This window comes from Portunus trituberculatus, chromosome 15 (assembly GCF_017591435.1).
Source record: "Portunus trituberculatus isolate SZX2019 chromosome 15, ASM1759143v1, whole genome shotgun sequence".
In the NCBI taxonomy this organism is placed as follows: Eukaryota; Metazoa; Arthropoda; class Malacostraca; order Decapoda; family Portunidae; genus Portunus; species Portunus trituberculatus.
In genome coordinates, this window is record NC_059269.1 from 13,209,937 (window position 1) to 13,223,666 (window position 13,730).

The 13,730-nt window shown below is 44.1% G+C and overlaps 2 protein-coding genes across 2 annotated transcripts; both read left to right on the forward strand.

Moving 5' to 3' along the window:
- Positions 1-125: 125 nt before the first annotated feature.
- LOC123504212 lies at positions 126-6,294 on the forward strand. Its single transcript, XM_045254566.1, has 8 exons — positions 126-251; positions 766-893; positions 1,458-1,575; positions 1,905-3,488; positions 3,642-3,693; positions 4,018-4,246; positions 4,477-4,593; positions 4,836-6,294. The coding sequence occupies exons 1-8, from the start codon at positions 188-190 to the stop codon at positions 5,178-5,180; spliced, it is 2,637 nt and encodes an 878-aa protein (XP_045110501.1). The 5' UTR covers positions 126-187; the 3' UTR covers positions 5,181-6,294.
- A 3,485-nt stretch (positions 6,295-9,779) lies between these two features.
- LOC123504213 lies at positions 9,780-13,281 on the forward strand. The gene is made up of 4 exons (XM_045254567.1): positions 9,780-9,922; positions 10,911-11,055; positions 11,635-11,857; positions 12,197-13,281. Exons 2-4 carry the CDS (start codon positions 10,923-10,925, stop codon positions 12,279-12,281), a joined length of 441 nt encoding a protein of 146 aa, XP_045110502.1. The 5' UTR covers positions 9,780-9,922; positions 10,911-10,922; the 3' UTR covers positions 12,282-13,281.
- Positions 13,282-13,730: the final 449 nt, after the last annotated feature.

A 13,730-nucleotide genomic window follows, 5' to 3' on the forward strand; every position in this document is an offset into this window, starting at 1 on the left:
TTTCTTTCCATTCTTATTTTCTTTGAGTGTGTTCTTGGCTAGCGTCCTTTGCTCGCATGAAAAGGAAAAGAAGAAAATTAAGTCTCTCTCTCCTTAACTACATCCACCTGCCCCTCAGAACAGTGGTCCGCGACGTGGTGACCGGCGTGGGTGTAGGTGATTCTGGTGTCTGGCAGGCCGCGAGAGGATGAGACGAAGCATGTGGTGGAGGCGGCGACTCTATACCAGCATCCTTCTCCTCTTGTGTAGCGGTGAGTTAATCTCTGGTTTCTGGATAGAGACGTATAGCGGTCAGATATTCAAAATGTTCCAACAGTATGTACAAACACCTCTTTTCCATGTTCTGCGGCAGCTGGCGGAGATGGGAAGACAATTACCTTTTGAAACTAAATCATTTAACTGCGAAGAGAAGCTATAGCGGTCAGAGATTTAAAACGTTCTAGTGATATGTTCAAGTACCTTTTCTTTTTCTGTTCTGATGTAGCTGGCGGAGATGGGGTGACAGAATTACCTTTTGAAATCATACTTACTCTAAATCATTTAACTACGAAGAGAAGTTACAACGGGTGGAAATTTAAAACGTTCCAGCAATGAACATTTCTTTTTCCTTGTTCTGCGGCAGCTGGCGGAGATGGGAGGACAGAAGTACCTGTTGAAATGATACTCTAAACTTACACTAAATCATTTAACTGAGAAGAAAACCTATAACGGTCAGATTTAAAACGTTCCAGCTATGAACACTTCTTTTTCCGTTTTATGCTGCAGCTGGCGGAGGTGGATGGACAGGAGTGGCAGGCGAGGAGGTGAAAGTATTTGGGATGCAGCTGGACCTGGAAGAACCCTCGCGGTCAGACGTCGTGGCCACCTACAACCTTTCCCTCAAGTTTCCCGAGGTGAATTTTCAGGAAGCGAGAGAGAGAGAGAGAGAGAGAGAGAGAGAGAGAGAGAGAGAGAGAGAGAGAGAGAGAGAGAGAGAGAGAGAGAGAGAGAGAGAGAGAGAGAGAGAGAGAGAGAGAGAGAGAGAGAGAGAGAGTTCAAATTATCAACTTTTCCCTCCCAATCAGAGTCAAGGAACAGTCGCCCGCTTGTCTAGATAATGCTTTGATGTTTTAGCTGACCTTGTCTTCAGGGAATGAATTGTTTAACGCGTCACATATTTCTTATGTGTCATGGACTTTGAGTGGCAGTTTATCCTAAATATCAGTGTCCTTTCTTGGCCAGCAAATCAAGATACCAGTAAACGTTATGTATGGGTATACTGTAAATAATTTAGTCTCTTTACTTTAGGAGAAAATTATAGTGCATTTTCTAGTTCCTGAGAGTATATTTGTCAGTTTGAGGTGCCTTTCTCTCTCTCTCTCTCTCTCTCTCTCTCTCTCTCTCTCTCTCTGGGAAATTTTGCTGTTACAATGACGAATCTGCTGAGACACTTTCATTCTTGCTTGTTGGTGCTTCAGGGCGGAGAGGCGTCAGAGATGAGCGTGTGTTACTGGGCCAAGCCTGACACTCTGACCAGCTACGAGACCCACCTATCCCTCGCCGCCTCAGACTACGAGAACGACATCCTCCACCTGTGTGAGTTGCATTCCGTTACCAGGTCACGCGTCACGCTCTCCTCGCAACACAGATTCTGACACACTTTTTTCGCTTTGCCTCGTAGTTCCTTCTCTATTTCTTTTCGTTTTCTTGGCTTCATTTTCTCAGTGATAAAAAAGGAGAAGCAGCTTGATTAAGATTGTTTCGTTCTTACAGGAAGCTACAAAGATTAGTTCGTGTCACTGAGTAAAAATTTAGATACTTCAATACATTAAACATTTTGCAGCATCTTACGCTGCTTAACAAAAAATTCAATACAATCTAATTTGGCGAGCTTGTGATATTAATGTTGTCTGTGGTCACTCCAGATCGGCGCGGTGGCCAGCTTGGGTTTTACTACAATGGCGTGAGGCAGCTGGGCTTCCCTCACCTCGTCACCGCCATTGACCTGCACACCTGGAAACACTACTGCCACGTGTTCCACCAGGGGGAATACTCGGTGTACATAGGCGGGGAGCAGCTGGGTGGAGGCACCATCGCCACTTCCCGAGTGCCTGTGCCCCTGCAAGGCGTGATTGCCCTAGGTCAGGAGCAAGACCTACTGGCGGGCGGATATGACCCAGACCAGAGCTACCGCGGTCGCCTCGCGCTCATGAACATCTACAGCAGGCGCGTCACTAAAGCAGAAATCAAGCAGCAAGCTTCCTGCGGTACTATCTCTTCTGGAGACATTTTTTCGTCAGAGAGAGACGAAATGACGTTGTTTAATGTCAGCATTGAGCTTCACGAGGCCAAGGAGTTTTGTGAAGCGTCCGTCGATTACGTTATTTTTCCCGAGCGCAGAAATCTGCCGGATTCTCTGCAGGCGTGTCGTAGAGTCGGCTACGACATGTACAGCCCTTCCACGCACACTCAGAACACCGCCCTCTACAATGAGTCTCTCCTCTTTAGTACTGCATGCTTGGCCAACAACTACCACTTGTGGGTGGGCGCCACGGACAGAGAGCAAGAGAACGTGTGGCGGAAATTCATCGACGGGACAATAGTTAAAGATCCTCCCTTCGAAAAGAATGAACCAAATGGCGGGGACGGCGAGGACTGCATCCTGATGTTCCTGCTGAGCGGCCTGTGGGTGGACACGTCCTGCAGCATCAAGTGGGCCGCCTGTGTACCCTGCCAGGTGTTATACTCTAAGCCTCTCCGTCTTCGTGGTCTTTGTTCCCCGAGTGAGGCTGAGACATTCTATGAGGTGCTTGGTTACAAGAGCGAGAAACCTTACTTCCACGGCTACTATGGCAACTTAGTGTACAGAAGGGAAGGAGTAGACTGGGAGATGTACGACCTGGCGCATGGTGCGGTGGTGGCCACCACTACACTCCTTTCAGAAAACTCTTACCCTATTGGACGCCACCGCTGGACCCTGAAACGCGGCATCTGCAACCTTCCCCCTAATGCTGAGATCACTCTCAGCTTCTCCGTCTGTGCCAACACTGAGTTCACTTGCTCCAATGGGGACTGCATTGCCAAAAAGTATCGCTGTGACGGCAGCAACAACTGTCCAGACTTCTCGGACGAGGACAACTGTCGAATGTTGGTGTTGCCCCATGGCTACCGCGCCACCCAGCCACCCTCCAACACACAAGGCACCCGTCCTCTCCTTCTCGGTTCAGTGGTTCGCATTCTCCGCATCACGAGGATCAGCGACGTGCGGCGGGCGATTGACGTGGAGATGAGCCTCGACCTGCAGTGGCCGGACCCGAGGATCACCTACCTTAACCTCGGCGATACTCTGGAGTGGAACAAACTGACTCAAGATGACACCAAGAACATATGGAAGCCAAGGCTGGCCTTCCCAAATGTTTACGACGGGAAGATCAATTCAATACAGGAAGAGTTTAGCGTCAAGAAACTGAAGGGACCGCTGCCACCACAGTACAATGACGAGAAGATGGGTAAATTATCTCTGGTCATGTTACTCACACTCACTTTAGAAAAGAAAGAAAAAAAAACATCAACAAAGGCTTCATTTGTTGAAGTGTAACATGACATAATATCACTAATTGATGCGTCATTGATTTCTTTCACGTCAGTTTTTTCGTCACCAGATACTGCGTTTGGCGGCGACGCGGCGCTGGTGGTGCAGGAGCAACACTTCAGGTGCTGATCGAGGCTTCCTGTCTCACCTTTACATTTGGATTCTAATGTGAAATGAAACTCAAGAAAAAGAGTCTGTTAGCTTGTCTTGCGCTCATACTTATTTACCAAGGTCATCCTCATCATATCATCAACACTTTCGAGTCGTCTCAGTCCCATCCCTCCCTTCAGTGCCTGCTCTTCCTTCACATTACCTTTTGATCCATATAGTCAGCCTGTAGCTCTGTGTTAGTAGTTCCTCCAGCCACGTGCTCTCTGCCTTTTTCAACATAGATCTTCATGTATCAAAAGAGCGTGCATGCAAAAAGATCTCACATTCTATTTCAGTGGAAGTTTTGCTTGTTCCTTTGAGGTGTTCTACTACCCCTTTGACAAGCAAAGGTGCCACATACTGATCAAGTTGGCCTCTGCTAGCAAGGAACAGGCCATATTCGCGATGAAGGACGCAAAGATCATCTATTTGGAGGAGAGGTTTTTGCCTGACTACGAGGTGAGCAAGACTTCTCTGACCGTGACGGAAGGAGGCAACAACGAGACTCTCTTCAGTGTCCTCGAGGTGAGTGTCGCGAGAACACCTCTAGTTAGTTACTTCTCTGTGTTCTATCCTGCATATTTCTTATTTTTCCTTGAGACGAATTTTTCCATCAGAATTTAATATGGCTCATATTTTATAAACCACATAGTCAAACAAGCATCTCCACACTGTACAACGAGCTTTTATATTACTAGAGGTTAAGTGATAACATTGTGCTAAGAGTTACGAGGCGTCACTCTGTGGTGCTGCAGGTGACGTTCGAGGTGAAGCGGCGGTGGACAGTGATTGTGGTGACGGTGTTCCTGCCCACCACGATGCTGCTGTGTGTCGGCTACGCCACTCTCTACATCAAGATGGAGATGATGGACGTGCGTTATCTTTCACGTTATCCCACACTGACTGTCATTCGTGTGTGTGTGTGTGTGTGTGTGTGTGTGTGTGTGTGTGTGTGTGTGTGTGTGTGTGTGTGTGTGTGTGTGTGCTTTTACCCACCTCTTATACATACACCTTGCGAAAGAGAGAGAAAGAAAAAAATATTGACTATGTAGTGTTGTTCACCAATTCCTGGAGCGGCAGGTCCGGAGGTCACCTGTCGGTACATCCCCCACAGGTGCGCATGGCGGTGAGCCTCACGACACTGCTGGTGCTGTACACACTCTTCAGCAACACCTCAGACTCACTCCCCGTCACTGCCTACGTCAAGATGATCGACATGTGGTTCTTCTCCATCATCTCCCTGCTCTTCTTCATCACAATGATTCACGTGCTGGCGGAGTACATATCGGAGAGGCAGCAGGTGATTAAGGTGCATCCCGTGGTGAAGAGCGATGCCCGACACTCCAGACTAACAGGAGAGCGGATGATGGTTGCCGTGAGGAAGTGGGTGGTGCCTCTCATGGTGGTGGTTCTCAATATCGTCTACTGGGTACTCCTCCTCCAGCAGGGTTCTCCGTAATCCCTATGTGTCTGTGTTCAGAGTTGTGTGTTGAGTCTCCTCATTCTGACGTATTTGTGGTGCTGAAGGGGAATGTTTGCAGTGCGCGTTTGAGGAGACCGTGATATAGATAGTACAATGTGTAAGGAATAATGGAATAATGAGAACTGCCTACCTCTGCGGTGAATCATGTTTCTGTGATGATGAGTACTAACACTACCTCCACTTCCCAATGATTTTCACACCATATGTTTCGAAACGCTTCGGGCCACGAAGATGATTAATTGGGATGGATTTTTTTTCTTATTGGTGATGTAAAATGCTCGTTGAATTGTTACTGCGATAATTAGAAACTACTTTGAAAATGGAATGAATTTTGAATGAAGCCCAATAAAACTACAATGTCTAGATAAATGGCGAAATGTTTGGGAATGTGACCCCAGGACATTCCATTGTTGTGTTCGTGTACAGTGCGGTGACTTGACCTGCTCCAGGAAGGAAGCACTGTGTCGCTGCAGGAACGTAGTTGGCTTGAATTTAGGTAATGGCGTTGCATACAGGCAGGTAATTAAGGGCCATGTGTCTTACTCAGCCACTGGCCTGTCTTCGTGACACGCACTCTACATCATATACTAAATAACTTATACTCGTATGTCGTTAGTGTTTCGTTAGGCCTCCACCCGTTATCCTCTCCTCCCAACACACACACACACACACACACACACACATCGCTTGGTCAGTACCATGACTCATTGAAACTGTGACCCGTTTCTCTCTGTCTTATATATTCTTGGAGGGAAAAAAAAGAGGAAAAGAAAAAAATACGCACCTTTGAACATAATCAGTATAATCACTTTATAATGACTTTATTTATGTTCAAGATACTACTGGAACACTTCTGTCTTACCGGTAAGCTAAATGGCGACTGAGGAAGACCTACAAGTCTCCTTGACAGTAACACCGGAAGTGCCTGCCAGCTGTGCCTCGCTGCTTTGACGGTCACCGAGGCGACCGAGGCGCGCCACCAGTCTAGAGCTGGCGGCCTGGCGAAGAAGGGTTCTCCTCCCCTGCTTTCCCTGGAATTTCCTCACTCCAAGTCTCGTGACACGTCAGGACAGGAGGTGGTCTGTGTGTAACATGGTAACTATGTCTTCTGTTCTTAAACGTTTCAGCCTCTCATCTTGCTATAACTACTTCTAACAGGCTGCAGTACCGGAGGTTGTAAGGATTTTCAAGAATGATTTAGTGATTCTAATAATAGTTAAACAATAGCTGCAGATCATTACTTAGACGGAAATCCTGCAAGAACTTTAATGATCATCCTCTTCAGCATACGAGCCTATTCCAGGAACTTTCTTGTGTAGGTCAAAGTGTCGTTTCTATTCCCTTTATTTTCTGACATTCCTTTGTGTGTTTGTGATAGTGATAAGACAGTACACACTTATAAATCTCTCGCTTTTTTTTTGTCAGTGTTTGACCGAGGTAAGGTAAGCACTGGGAACTCTTATTTATTATATTTACAGCTTGCATAGTGAATGAATGTCATAATAATGGTGCCATATTTGTGTTTTATACTATGTGACTGGATGTCTGTATTTTTATATTGATTTCGGACACACACACACACACACACACACACACACACACACACACACACACACACACACACACACACACACACACACACACACACACACACACACACACACACACAGACACACATACACACACACACACACACACACACACACACACACACACACACACACACACACAGACACACAGACACACACACACAGGCTACAAAGAGCAAGTTAGCGGAACGACGATGTTATAATACAGGCCGAGCAGGTGACAGACGCGGCCACACCACTCACGTCACGACACCTGTTAGCCTTCCCGGGAACCACAGGTGGCCGGCGCTGCTGTGTCAGAGCTCAAGAAGGGAATGCAAGTAGTGCTTCCTGTGTAGTGGTAAAAAAAAAGGAGGTCTTCTTAACGGTTGCTTCTTCACTGTGGTCTCGTCTTTTCGTCTTAGCGTCTTCCTCAGGTTCTTGTGTGTGTGTGTGTGTGTGTGTGTGTGTGTGTGTGTGTGTGTGTGTGTGGGTAAGACTGTGTGCGTTCTTTCCACTATCTCATCCATCATTTTTGACAGATTATGTGTGATATATAGTAGGTGTTATCGTGTCGACATGTGTTCTTGGTCCTTACGTTGTGAGTTTTTGGTTTTGTCATGAGAGAGAGAGAGAGAGAGAGAGAGAGAGAGAGAGAGAGAGTCATAACACTACACAACCTTTCTACATCTCATCACTCTACGACTTTCTTTCACCTCCTTTTCTTTTAGCAACCTTCCCACTGTCATTCTATCTCCACACTAACACATCTCTGTCTTCGCCTCACCTTCCCCGCCTCGGCACAGTTAATTTCCGCGTCACACTTTCGTATCATCACCACAATGAACTCGCTGGTCACCGCGCATCAACACCTCCACAGATAGTTATACCATATCATCCTCTTTCTAGCGCAGTTTGCCATGACAATAGCCTATCCGCTGTGTTATAAAGCCCGCGGCCTTCCACTGAGCGCCAACCAAGCGTGACATCCGCTGCCGAATGATCGCCAGCCAAGCAAATGAAGAACGTTTACAGGGAATCACACAATGGCGAGCGTTGAGAGCAAGCACAAAGGGAGAAGAGAGATGTAGACGTAATAATCACATCCATTGAGTTCATTTAAACAAATCTCTGTGTTAACTTCTTCACTTATTCTTTACTGTTGCATTCATTCATCTTGTCTCCGCGTCAGGTGCCCCAAGTAACACCTCTAGGCAGCATGAAATCAAACTGTATTTTGTCTCCTCGTCTCCGCACAAGGTCTGTGGTGTCTTCACAGTCTGCTGCAGTGTTGCCTCTATTACAGTGTTTTCCTGCTTTTTTTATGGTTGTTACTCTTGTGAAATCGCAAAGTGGATGCCGCTGCCTTTCCCGAGGCACCGTTGCTTCAGACTGTGTGTGTGTGTGTGTGTGTGTGTGTGTGTGTGTGTGTGTGTGTGTGTGTGTGTGTAGACAAATTGTATGAATTGCGTATGTAATCATACAATAAAAGGAAGAGGAAATAGTTGAAGTGGAGTGGTTGATGGAATGGAGGGAGTCGGTGCCCACTACTTTCACCTTCCCCTTAAAAGCTCAGTGTACAAACTTTCACGGACGCAGAGCACAAATATTGATTGTAAAGCCGCAACAGTCATTATGCTTGGCTCTTGGCTGGATGGCTTTGAAGGAAACATTTGTTAACTCGCACTGAAAAGTATTGCTTACAGAAGTGACAGTAATGAATGTTATGATAAAAAAGGAGTGTCGGTGTGTTCCCGCTGCCCAAGGAACGCCCTGTCATCCTGCTAACTTGTAGCGGTGACCATTTTGTGAGGCTTTCGATTTACAAATGTTTCTTCCCGAAAATTCATATTTTCTACGACGTTAATATAAAAAGCAAATAGAAATATTAATTTACGAGAATGTGTATATGTTTCTTTACCTGGAACTAGCTTGGAGTGTTCCTCACCCACACTTCCAGGTGACAAGAACACTGAGGACACGTGCGTCTCTCTTGCCTCACAAGGAAGATCGTTTGAACAACCAGCCAGGCAACTGATTACTTTTCTTAATCAATTTGCTTGTAATTCTCAGAATTTTTCCAAAAATTGGCGAGAAGCGTGTGGCGAGAACAATTAAGGTAGTTTCGTCATGGAAGCCATATATCACCTTAATTCTTTTATATATCCTTCCTCGTTTACGTACACTCAGTTTTCTATCTCTTGTTCTCTTGTTGAAATAGCAATTGTTTTGCCTATACAGTAAAAATCTCCTACAGACAACTTTTCTAAAGTACATGCAGCACAGCCACGCCGAGCACGTGCCTTGACAAGAACACAATCGTCCACAAAGGTCACGCGTTTCCTGTACAGGCGGTGGTGGACATATGTAACGAAGCAGTTTGGAGTGTGGGTCGCTTTCTCGCTACTGCGGGAGCGAGTAACGGGTCTGCGCTATTATTTATGAGCAAGGGACTACTGACCGACCCACTGCTACGCCGGCCATGCCTTCCCACTCACTGATTACAGGAACCATCACCACTAACTATTCATTTCCCTTCTTACTTAAGGACTGATTGATTGAGTGATGGATTGACTGGCATAGTTTGGCGCCACTACCAGGTAATAGCTCCTCCCCTTATGTAATGAAGAGAGACGCTGAGAGAAAGAGAAACGGTTAGTAGATACTCGGAACGAAAAAGAGACGGAGATGAGTAGTGATGTATTACACATTAATGTTCATCCTCTTCACTCTAAGGATAATTTTGTATTTTGTGTGTCTTGTAAATACTGAAGTGTCTCATTACTCTCAATATGCTAATTCAATTGGCTAAAACTGCGAAATTAATAAGTGAGCAAGTAAACCAGCAGAACAACACACAAATACGATACTGTAGGAACATCACAAACTATAGCAGATATAGCAGATGTGTGTGTGTGTGTGTGCGCGCACACACACACACACACACACACACACACACACACACACACACACACACACACACACACACACAGTAACGGGACATAACGCTGCAAAACAAGGCCAGACAGCAGTGAAGAGGGACGGCACCTGGCTGGTCACTCATTAGTTGGCCAGGTGGCGGTGGAGGCGAGCCAGAAGTCGGTGGTGGGTTTCCTCAAGCTATTACGGCCAGTGCTCAGGAGAGTCTTCGTGAGTCAGGCGGCAAGAGTTCCTGGAATACTTTAAGCTGTGTTCTGAAAGCTTGTGTTGGTGCGATGTCTTATTACGTACGTGACAGTAGTGGTATTAAACTTTCATGTATTTTCAATTTAAGTGTTCATTGGTGATTCGTGGCTTATCTACAGGTGTTGAATATCAGGTGACTAATATTGGTGATCTCTTATTCCTGGAAGACTGAAAGGTGTATTAAGAACAGAAGAATATAAGAAAATAAGGAGATTTGTAAGAATACTAAGCCTATCACGAAGCAGATCTTTGTGTTTATCATCTCTTTACATAAAATCTGCCTAGTCTTCTTTTGGGAACTCCTTACAGAATTGGCGCTAATAGATTAATTGCCAAGTTTTCCCATTTATCTATCACTCCATTTGAGAAGACTTCTTTCTTTACACACACACACACACACACACACACACACACACACACACACACACACACACACACACACACACACACACACACACACACACACACACACACACTCTCTCTCTCTCTCTCTCTCTCTCTCTCTCTCTCTCTCTCTCTCTCTCTCTCTCTCTCTCTCTCTCTCTCTCTCTCTCTCTCTCTCTCTCTCTCTCTCTCTCTCTCTCTCTCTCTCTCTCTCTCTCTCTCTCTCTCTCTCTCTCTCTCTCTCTCTCTATATATATATATATATATATATATATATATATATATATATATATATATATATATATATCTGTCTATCTATCTCTATCTATCTATCTATCTATCTATCTATTTATCTATCTATATATTTATCTATCTATCAATCAATCAATCAATCAATCAATCTATCTGTCTATCTATCTATCTATCTATATATATATATATATATATATATATATATATATATATATATATATATATATATTTATCTATCTATCTATCCTCTAACTCCATGCAATTTACTTTACTTACCATAAACGCCATAAAACAAATAGCTTTTTCTCCCCTGCAGGCTGAAAGCAACATGGACCACGCACGCTTAGTTGAGGCTGTGGCGGCAGCGAGCACTGACAACACCACTTCTACAACAGACCTCATCAAGTACCTTCTCCCCCGTGTTCTCTCCCTCACCTCTGCCCTGCTCGGGGAATCGTCAGGTGAGGGGGATGTCCGTGTGGTGTGTTCAGTTGATGGTGGTGGAGTGGGGAGGGATGTATTTCTATGTGTGTGTTGTTTAGAGGATGTTGAAGGGTAACTATTGTGCTGTCTTCTTTTTCTCCTTTTTCTTCTACTTTTCTTCTTTTCCTCATTTTTCTTTTATTTTAGTTGTTTTTACTGCTGTTGTTGTTGTCGTTGTTGTTATTGTTGTTTTGCTTCTTGTTCTTCTATAAGTTATCCTTCGTAACAAAAATATTCTTTTTTTTTATATATATATATTAAGCCCTTCAGTAATGGGACACATTTTTACCTGGAGACTTGTGTACGACTAGACAATTTTATTGATGTTAGCAATGGTCTATGGAGATCAGGAAATTATTGGCCAGAATCTTCACTATCTTAATCCCCTACATGAGTTTTTGAAGATGTATAGAATCCCCAAATAGTGAGCTGAGTGACTATGGAAACGCGTCATGGTACTGAAAGGGTTATGAGTATGCTGACATTTTTCCAGTTTAACTCAGTAAATTACATGAACCGTTACAAGTATTCGTGCTAAGTGGATTCATTTGTCACAGAAAACACGACAGCACTTACTAAGGAAATCCTGGACGTGGCTTCCAAAGTCTTCACTCTGGACGCCGACTCCACCTCCTCCTTCTTGAATCCCGTTGTGGTGGATTTTTCAAGTGCTCTGTGGCCGCTGTACCTCATCACCATCCCTCTCCTTATCGGCGGCGTCATCTGGTACTTCATCACCACCTTTGTGCTCGGAAAGAACGTTCTGGGTCGCAGCTTCAGGTGAGTCACTCCGGTTCATGGTGACGAGACACAAGTACGTGGTGAAAAAAAAAAGAAACTGGCAAAAAAGACAGCTCATCCACACTAGACAAGCCTGAATACGTGACTTATATATGACTATTAATGATCACTACCTGCTTTTCCTGTCTTGTGTGTGAAAGGCTGTGTTATTCATTCAACACAAGGACGTGGTGAAAAGAAAAGAAACTAGCAAAAAAAAAAAAAAAAGCACATCTCATCCACACTAGACAGGCCTGAATACATAACTTACAATATGACCCTTAACGATCACTACTTGCTTTCCTGTCCTGCTAGTAAAAGGCTGTGTTACCTCCGCAGTTCTTCCGATGACCAAGAGGAAGGTGGCTTGGAGGACCTCACGGAAAGAGTGATGAAGGCAGCGGAGGCACCTGGCTACTCCTAATCTGACATCTACACCCTGACGTTAACTCTTCAAACTTTGCTGAACCATGAAGGGACTTGGACACACGTAAAGACATGGCCAGCAGTCAATTAACCTGTTTGCTGCTCTCACTCCCTTTCGTGTTTAGCGTCTACGTTATTTACTGGCATTATGTTACATATATTTTATAAGGAGACTGTCGTTACCAGATTAGAGGACTCAGCACAAAGGAAAACACGATTGGCAGTGGGAGTGAGTGCAGCAAGTCACTCCTAACCATGACTTTAAATGGGCATGTTTTGATAGGTTGTAGTGTTTCTTTTCTCAAGTCCAACGCTTTCCTTTCTCACCACGGCTATTTTCAAAGGCCACAGAGATAACTAAACGGGTTCTCAAGAGTGTTTTCCTTGTTAATATTGTGGAAATATTGTTAATTTATCACTAGAACTATATAAACGCCCTTTAAAAAATCCATGTAACTTCAACTAGAGATTTTTCAAGATAGCGAAGATGCAGTTTAGAAATGTTTCAGGATATGGTTCCAAAATACACAGTAATTGTTATGAACAGAAAACGTGTTCTTGTGCTGGTGGTGATATGGTTCTGTGACAAATGACTCTGGGAAGCCTACAGTATATTTAACGATGACGAAACTGAAAATACGAAGCTTTCTCATTTTTGTTTTCTCTCTCTCTAAAGTTAAACATAAAATACACTTCCTGATAGATTACTTATCACGGTTTCGGGCGAGACTAAGAATATGAAGCCTTATGATCGAGATTACACTCAAAAGACTCTTCCTACTAGACGACTTATGAAGGTGTTGGGTCTGCCTCTGATGGGTTCACGGTGCAGATAAACAGAGAACTCATTGAGGTTATCATAATACACAGGGTCAATTGAGGAACGCTTGTATTGGCCTTAATAATACGTGACGGCTTATGTCTTGGGAAGCTGTCTTGAGTCACGTGCTGAGGTCCACAAGCGTCCACAAGCAATAATAATGAGTTTGTATTGTTAACGTTGCATTTATTTACCTCAGTGTTCCTATGACATCTGTGTGTGTGTGTGGTAGATTGTAATGATAGATAAGCAAGTGTACAGAAAAGAAGAAAAATAGATAGAGAGAGAGATAGAAGGATAGATAGATAGACTGACGGATAGATAGATAGATAGATAGATAGATAGATAAATAGATAAACAGAAAAAAAGTAAAAAAGATTAAAAGAAGAAAGACAGATAGATAGATAGATGGATGCATAGACAGAAAGGTATGGCACATAATAATATAAATAATTAAATAAACAAGAAAATCAATAACGCGCATATGACGAATTAAGTAATATGGCGAGTTACTGTATATGTATGTGTGAAGAAGAACCGTAGCAAATCAAGTAGAAAATAGCAATGCAACTCTATGAAAAAACTGCCTTCATCGCATACAATACATACGTAAGTTCCTGTCGCCTG